The 9,279-nt window shown below is 40.4% G+C and overlaps 1 protein-coding gene across 1 annotated transcript in view; it reads left to right on the forward strand.

Annotated features, from left to right (window-relative positions):
* adcy3a (adenylate cyclase 3a) overlaps positions 1–5,912 on the forward strand; it is a 37,735-nt gene extending 31,823 nt beyond the window's left edge. Inside the window, exon 20 of the mRNA XM_073487717.1 lies at positions 1,611–5,912. Coding sequence (XP_073343818.1) covers positions 1,611–1,790 — 180 coding nt within the window. The 3' untranslated portion in view covers positions 1,791–5,912. The remainder of the gene's footprint in view (positions 1–1,610) is intronic.
* Positions 5,913–9,279: the final 3,367 nt, after the last annotated feature.

The following is a 9,279-nucleotide window of genomic DNA, read 5'->3' on the forward strand; positions in this document are numbered from 1 at the left end:
TCTCACTACCACAACTATGTTTTACTGTTGGTATGATGTTCTCATGGGGTTCAGTTAATCAGTTAATTAATTCTGTGTTGGCTTTATGCCACATGTTACCTCAAAAAGTCCACTATGGACTCACAGAACATTATCCCAAAAGGCTTTTGGGCCCTCAATGTGTTTTTTGGCAGATGTGGGACGAGCCTTTATGTTCTCCTTGGCTTGCAGTGGCATTCACCTTGCAACTTGCCAAAGGGTACCATTTTTCCCAGTCTCATTCTCATAATGGAGTCCTGGACGCTGGCATTAACTGGGGCAGATGAAGCCTGTAGTTCCTTAGATGTGTGGCTGAGTTCTCTTGTGACTTCCTGAACGAGTCATGTGCTCTTAGAGGAATATTGGGAAGATTCAACACTGTTCCAAGTTTGCAAAAGTAAGCACATTTACAGCAGATGTATACTGTACTACAGAGAGGTGATGACACTAACTTCAGTTTGTGTAGTTTAGAGTTAAACAAAGTACTGTCCTTCCATCAGCACAGAGAGTAAAGCATAAGAAGTGTCAATAACGGCCTTTTAATTGTACCATTGAATAAAGCTCTCATTGAAAAAATTCAATTAACCCTGCACTATTGAATGTTGTTATATCAACAGATTTTATGTAATGAGCAGCTTGTACTGACGGACGCCACGGTGAAGAAAGTTTCTGACCCGTTAAACTCGTGACAGCACCGGTGTAACCAACCACACTGAAAAGACGGCTCCTATCTGTAGACCGCTGTATAAAGTTACTGCTAATTCAAACTTAACATTTTCTGCTGCTGCAGCTTCACATTAACAACATTTAACTGGTGACACATGAAGTTGCCTTTTTAGTTTATAATTGCAGGATCGATTGTTGTACGACAGTGTGGGCAGTGGGACAGTAATATATGTAATATATGTAATATATGTATAAGACTGGGAACACTGACGAGAACCCACACTGGTCAACACAGGGGAGCATTTAGCAGCTAAAGAGTCAGATAATTCCCTCAGGAGCAGGGAGAGACCAAAACAGAGCTGAAATAGAGTGAATGTTGGACTTACACACACCACAAACACTATAATGAATGCTGACGATGCTCAGTGTCTGCTGGATGTTGAGCTGGGTCGTTGTTTGTCTCTGATAGAATAGCACTACTTCAGGGATGTGTGTTTCTCAGCTTGTTGCACTTCTTCTGCCTCCAAGTACAAAAAATGGTTCACAGCTTCTTTCATAGCTCAGTTCCTCTGTAAGAAGTGAGAGCCTGCAGAGTTCACAGTGAGCTCAGAGTTTAAGATCAGAGTTAAAGAGTCAACCACATGTTGTTTAATATGTTAATGTGTTATTATTTGTCAAATTGACCCTACTTTGTTTTGCATGAACAGAGTAGGACAGTAACTAAGGCTTTCAGCTTTGGTTTTAATATGAAGCTGTGCTGCTTCAGTTTGACTTTTTTTTGTTTTGTTTTCTGCAAATGCAGTTTTTTCTGTCCTGTTTTAAACTAATGTGTCACATTTATTCTGAGCAGCAGTCTGAAGGCCCTCTGATATACTGTGTGTATGTGTGTGTATGCGTGGGTGCCTGTGTGTGTGCATTGCCCCCAGGTGGTGGAGGACTGCTACAACATCCTGAAGGAGTACGGCTTCCGCTTTGTGAGGAGGGGGCCCATCTTTGTGAAGGGCAAAGGAGAACTGCTCACATATTTTCTGAAGGGAAGAGACAAACAAGGCTCCTTTATCAACGGTTCCTCCGTCACGCTGCCACACCAGGTGGTGGACAGCTAAGGACCACACACACACACACACACACACACACACACACACACACACACACACACACACACACACACTACAGAGTAATCACATCTAGTGTGTAATGAATGCAGAAAGAGAGTTTTTTGGAATGAGAAGTCATTTGCCTAAAAACGCCCTGGTACCTGGAACAGAAAGATACTACTGACACACACCTGTGACAACACACCACACACAACTGAACACACAAACACTGTCTATGGAAAGATATATGTACTATTAGAGATTGTATTTAAGTTTGAGTGACATGTTGGAGTTGAACAACGGAACTCAGAACATGAAGAATAATCATCTGAATGAAGAATAAAGTCAAAGATAGCAGCTTCAGAATGAGGACTAGTTCAATAAACAGATGGGCTTTATGTCTTTCCAGAAACACACACACACACACACCCCAGTTCTGATGCCATCTCCCCAGCCTAAATTCTGGATATTGTCATTTACACTTTTATGTACGGAAGCCTGAATGACTGATGAGGAAGACGATTTGAGAGTGGACCAGTGAGAGGTGATATAAACTGATCTGCCACCTGCCGCTGCCCATGTGTGGTCATATGGGTGTGTGCATTACCCATAGTGTATTTTTCCACAGTCGAAGTATTCCCTCTCCTTGATTCAGATGTGGACGTCGTGTGTTCTCCTCTCTGCTCCTGGAGCTCCTGCAGCACACTGAGCTGCTGGCCTCTGGACGTTTCTGTGCCTCGGAGCTGTGTCGAACATGAAGGATAACAGACGTCTACTCTGTGTGTTTCAGGATAGAGACAGGTGACGGTGTCCAGAGGCACACATGGCAAAAACATTTTTCACATTACGGATTGATGGAAGTGCCTATCACAGTTGTGATCGCAATGTTTTAATTAAGTTATTCTGCAGACAGGAAACTCTACAAGTCCTGTCACAACGCTGCAAAAGGATAATTCCAGTTAATGACATGGTGGGTTTTATTTTTGTATCTCAAATCAACATGTTAGTCTGAAGCTGGTCACCTCATACAATGCTTTAAATAATGTGTCCAGAGTTCTGGAGTCCAATGTGTCGGAATGTCTGACTGCTTTAGTTCTGTCACTGTGACATAGATCTCAGCTTTTTACTTGGCGAGAACAGTGTTGTAACTGGAATTATCTTTTAGCTGCGTGGTGGTTGTGGATAAAGGGAAGTCCACACTACACAAGGTAAAATGAGCTCGATCTGAAATCACCGTTGGTGTTGTTCCTGGAACATCTGAATGAATGTTACTCTGGGACCATAATAGCAACCGACCAATCCTGTTTTTGTATTGTCAAAGCTTTGCAACCCAGCAAAAAAACTGAAAAAAAGAAGTTATCGTTTGGAAGATGTGTTTAACATTGTGGAAAGTTCTATTTTTACCCAAAACCTGTTTTCCAAACCTGACACACCACGTTTCAGAGAACCATCTAGAAAGGAGCCACTAGAAACAGTTTGTTAAAGGGCAAATGATTAATAAAAATACTTGTTAGGTGATTGACGGACCATGATTGACTGTGTCTCACCGCCTATCACAGAGTAACTTCAACCAATCAGATCAACAGTAGGAGAGTGCTGCCACCAGCAGAGACACTACGTAAATCAAATCTTTAACAAAGCCAGTATCTAGAAAAAGGGCCGTTCTTTGCTCTTCTTTCAATTAAATCTTCTTTCTAGTTCTGAAAGAAGAACTACAGCAGCTACGATGACTTCTTGAGGAGCCGCCACTGATGTTTTGTAATGAGCAGACTCTTCTCTCTCTGGTCATTACACCTGAACCAAAGTGGCAGCTGCCAGTTGTTCCTTATGCGCTGATTGGTTCGCTCACTAAAACCTGTAACTTAAACATTGTAGAGCTGCTCCTGTATATCAGCAGCTCACAGAACTGAACCAGAACCAACTCTCCTTTACAGAACTGCAGTTGTCAATATGATCAGAGTGATTGTGATGTTCATCTTGTTTACGACCTTTTCTGAGCCCAGTTGGCTCCATGTTGGTGTTGGTGATGTGTGTTGATGAGACGATGCTTGAAGCCTGGCAAGATGAATTTGCGAGATCACATGATCTCGCAAATCCGGCTGCCTCACAAGGTTAATGTTTTCCCGAACCGAACTGAACTGCAACAGAAAACAAACAAAAAAATGAACAAAAATGTTTTGTTTCCAAAAGGGATTCCAAACCCGGTGTCCTGGGTGAGGGTTCTGAACTGAACCCATTCCGCCACAGCAGCTTTCTCCAAAGTGGACTTTGTCGCTGTTTCTTCAGTTGAAAGAATGTTCCAGGCACAACACCAACATGAGTTGAGAGGCTTTCACTTGTGTTGGTTTTATGAAGTTTGAGCAAGATTTGGATCAACTCCATTCGTACCTGGTATTAGCATAGCATCTATATCTGGGTAATTATATGTGATTATGAAGCCTTTGCATCTACACCTAGAATCAATGAATGTTATCATTATCCCCACTCTGCCTGCAGCACGGTCAGACCTCAGCTACCTGAGTGGTTGGTTGGTTGGTTTCTACATTTCCTCATGAACAGTTGCCATCAACTGTGAATAACTTCTTGCAGTGGAAGATATTGTAGACATGACTTAGCTTTTTTCTTCAGAATGTGCCCAAACTACATAGACGTTATTTTCACATGGCTAAGATCTGATCGCGCTGTGAGCTGAACTGGCTCCAGAATTGGATCCTATGTGTGTTTACACTTGCCTTCACTCGTGCTTTCTCTGAACCAGAAAAGGTATCCAGATACAGATCGTATGTTGATACCAGATGGAAATGGGCTCTCACTTCACCAGTAAATTCTGACCTAAAGCTTTATTCTCTGCTTGCTGGGTCAAATGGAGACGGGTGTTGTCATACGAGGTTCAGCATATCCTAATGTGTGTAACGTGTGGTCAACAAAGGTTTTAGGTGCAGGCAGAAAAAAAAACGCAAGAAGTATGCAGGAGAAAAACTTGACATCACTGGAACCTGTGAGGCTTTGTAGACACAGACAGTCTAATTTATTCTCCAGAGGATGTGTCCTCTCACAGCCCCTGCAGGTCTGACCTCCCGCTGAGTCACCTTGGTCCCTCTGCCAAAGGCAATTTGACACCCAAATCAACATGTACACTGGAAAAGGATGTGATGAAGAATATATTTACACTTCTGTCGAGCCAACCTGCTCACTTGCAGGAAAGCCCAATACTGTGCTTCTTTTTAGTCACAAGCTTGTCTTTGTGCTTGTGACAACACGCCAAATTTGATTGCGTTGTAGGGGAACCTTGACATTAGTCCCCTGATTGTTATTCGGGGTGTACGAGGCTTTGACGTGAGAACGAGCACATCCACCTGGCAGGAAGCAGCTGTACTATATGTGTGTTTCAGGGTAAAGTATTTAGGGAGCTGCAGCTCTGTCCTCTGTTGATTCTAAAGCCCATTAGTGTCTCTGTAGAATGGGATCAAAGTGCAATAGTTTCTTCTTCTTACAGACCTGACACTCCTCTCCTTTAAGAAAAGGTTCAATCATAACTTCCCCTTTAATTATTTTTTTATAGTGTAATGTAAAGTTTTGTTCTATTTAAAGAGAGGGAAGAGGACTGAATGTTGTACATAGAGTTTAGGCAGTGTTTATTTGTCAGAGTTATTCAATGGTAATGACAGGAACATTGTTTTTTCTTACACAGATGTGAAAGTGCCAATGATAAAAGACATGTTAAAGCCAAAACATGGACCACGGCTGTTTCCTGATTTGTACTATAAAAGAATCTCAGGCTTGGGAACAAAATAGCACTTTGAATAATCTGTCATGATTCCAGGTTTTGGTCGCAACAGAATCTTTGAGCTGAGTACCAATACAAGAACAGTGAGATGCCATCTGGAGAGCCCACGCCAGCAGGGCCAGCTGACGGCATCAAAAACAATGAAATGATTCTGGTTGTTGTTACCGCTCAACTTTTGCCTGAATTTGAATCAGAACTTTGGTTCATCTTCTCAGTTTTTGTGGTTTCAATTAGACATACTTTAGGTCTACTCAACCTGTTCTGAGCAGTTTATCCCAACCTTGGTGTTTAAGTTGAAGTCTGTGTACCCTCTTTCATTTCACTTGTTTGTCATCATAATGTGAGTTGATTAAAAAAATCTAATAAAGAAGAGCCTCAGTGTTGTGATTGCTGCACAGTCAGCGGAAACTTCAAGAGATAGATAAAAAGAGAGGTAGCACTGATCTCAGTTCTTTCATTACAGCGGCCGAGTCACCAGCGTCAAGGCTAACTACAATAGGACCCTCGTAAAGAGTCGCCAACGTCACGGCTAACTACAACAGGACCCTCGTAAAGAGTCGCCAACGTCACGGCTAACTACAACAGGACCCTCATAAAGAGGGAGATGATCAAAAAGAACAAAAAAAATTTAACTTACAAACTAGAAACTGAACTAAAAAGCAGGACCATACTCGAATTGTAAATATATACAATGACAGTAACTAATAATCAGTCAGGTACTTTGCATAATATACTGCCCTAAATAATGAATCTACACAGATGTAGTGATGGGGGGTATTAAGCTGGTTACATCTGTAAAAAATCAATAAAAAAAACACTGGATTATTCTAGAGAAGTGGAATCCTCAGTATATAGCAAATGAAATGGATAATATATTAAAATATGGTCAACAAAAGGATTACAAATATATTCACTAATACTAATTAAGAATGATGTCAGATCCTTTGAAGCCATATTAAACAGATTTGATCTAGCTCCGTCACATTTCTATACATTTTACAACTATTTAAAAACTGTATTGACAATTTTCAGAAAAAAAAGGGGGTAATTAAGACCAACACCCCTTCATAAGATTCCTGATTTAAAAAATAAAAAACTTTAATGTCGCTACCAAAAATACCCTCTCCAAAATATAATATTATAAGCACTTAGGTCCAAGTGGACCTTTAGCATTAGGTGGACATTTAGAGGAGGAATACTGGGAAACACAAGTGAAGTAAGATTCTTTATCACCACAAAAAATACATCCAAAATTTACCACATCCATCACATGAGACTGTTGGAGAAACTGTGGCAAAAAGAGTGCATATTATTCATATATGGCCAACACTAAAAGAGTTCTGGCAACCAGTTTTAAATGTCAGGTTTATCACCATCTGAACTTACAGCAGAAGTAGACAGGTACTCTACAGGATTCTCATTACTGCAGCTGTGAAACAGATAACAAGGAACTGGTCAAAATCCACTCCAGCTTCAGTCAATAAGTGGAAGTCAACAGTAAACAGTGTTTTAGAAATGGAAAGAATAACATAAAATTTTCAATTGTGTATTGAATGTGTAAAACAATGAGTGAACACTGAAGGGTTTGAAGAGTTACTGTTTATTTGATCCCTTCAGTGAGTGGTGTCCATGTTAGATCATTTGAGCTGGAGTGCCATATCCCGGCCACTAGATGGCGGATTTCCAAATTCCGGCTGATGTCCTTGTATCTGTTTGTCATTATGGGATGTGTCACAGAGGTTTCGGGGTGGGGAGGGAGAGAAGAGGTGCACCAAGCACCGCAGTACCGGGTACAGGGGTACAGGGGTACAGGGGTAATTGTTGGACCTTCTTGTTCTTGGAGAGACAATTTTCTTCATTTTTTCAAATTATCCTCACTATCATCTTTATGATAATATGATGATATATGACAGTACTAACAGAAGTATTTGTTGTTTGTTTTTTCTGTTTTATTCTGTAAATATGAACACAATCAGGTGAAATTTAAACTGCATGTATGTAAGATCTTGCATCCATCCTTTTAACCATTAAATTGAGTTTTTTTTTTTCATTTCAGACTTCTGGAATATATTGCAATATGAAGCCATTACATTAACTCCACACCCAGTACCACTGAAATCCTCAAGATGTACCCTAACCCAACCATAAGAGAAAATGCAGACATTACAATGGTAGAAATACCAGTACTCTTCATGCCAAGTTGTCTAAGACAGTCTGCATTCTGAAATGTGGGACACTGAAAAGTCTCTGTAAAAAGGCCCAAGTCACCTTCATTTCATGGTCAGTAACACTCAGTCCCATGTTCAGTAATGGTGACAGTGTTATTACTGTTAGCAGACGAGGCTTACAGGTGTGGATGTTACATTGAGAGTCAAACAAAATCAAACACATTTTGATGCTTTCATTAGAATGACATTAGGTAGCCTGTTGGGTTATGGTTAATATTAGGGCTATTAATATATGATTAATTCATTTAATACAGGGTTCAATAATAATGCATAGAAACAGGCCGAAGTTAAAGGATTTTATTAAATTACTATGCAAGATGTTGTGAAAAACTCAGAAATGTCTCCCTTTAACACACACACATACAAAACCCATATTGTAACATGCAGCCACACCTGATTGTTAAATATAATGTGTCCGTGCCCCTCCACACATTTTTGCCTGCCTAATGTAGCCTACTTTTACAACTGTCCAACATTAGACAGATCATACCGTCCTGTTTTTCAGCCATATTGCCAAAAGCGAGTATAGGCTCATATCAATACCATATTATATTAGTATTTGATGAACATTTAAGACACAACTTGACAAAAGCTGTCCAAAGTGGGACCTGTGGGCCAAAGCTGGCCCACCATAAGGTTTGATTGTTGAAAAGAATCATAATTTTAATTTTATTTTTTGTGAGGTAAATATGCTCTTTAGATACTCCCTCGTTATTTATCACCTCTCATCACTGAGCAGGGTGGGCAAGTGACACTTTGTGCAGGAAGTCAGTCAGTTAATGCAACCTAGGATCCTTTTATATGGAAGCCCCGAGAAGCGAGTGGAGAAAAAAGGAATTAATATTATCCTGATATTGTAATTATTATCCTATCCAAAACAGACTTCACCTCTTCTTAAGTCATAAACACAGGAGAGAAAATGATTGAGATCAGATTTAGTAAATAGTTCACCACAATCTTTTTACTCTCAGGGCTTTCATATAGTACCTGTGCATCATGACAGTAAAAAAACATCCTGAACCTCGCTGGAAAAAAGTGGCAGTTTGTTGCAGTCTTACATATCAGCCATGTCAGCAAACATCATACAATATAATCTAATATAGTGCTTTTTGGCCTGTGGTCCACCATTCAGTTTCAACTGTGGCCCTTCAAGGGAACAAGCTTGGGCCCCCCTGGTCTAAACATTATGTCACTGACCTTTGTGTAGTCTTCCTATAGGGTGCCTCCTGCCATTACACATCTGAGAAATTATGTGATTTTGATCACATGACATCACTGGAGCTCAGGTGTCATTTGACATTTGACTATTTCACCCTGTGTGAATATAAAAGCCTACCTACAGCTCCAACACGGGCACGGCCAGTAAGACATGTAAATACAAAGGACATAAGAGTTGGATCTCTGAGATTACCGCTCAGGACAACAACCAAAATCCTCTGAACAGTAGACTGATTGTCAAGAACATTTTATAAGTCAATAATAA

Source organism: Pagrus major, chromosome 18 (assembly GCF_040436345.1).
Source record: "Pagrus major chromosome 18, Pma_NU_1.0".
Lineage (NCBI taxonomy): Eukaryota > Metazoa > Chordata > Actinopteri > Spariformes > Sparidae > Pagrus > Pagrus major.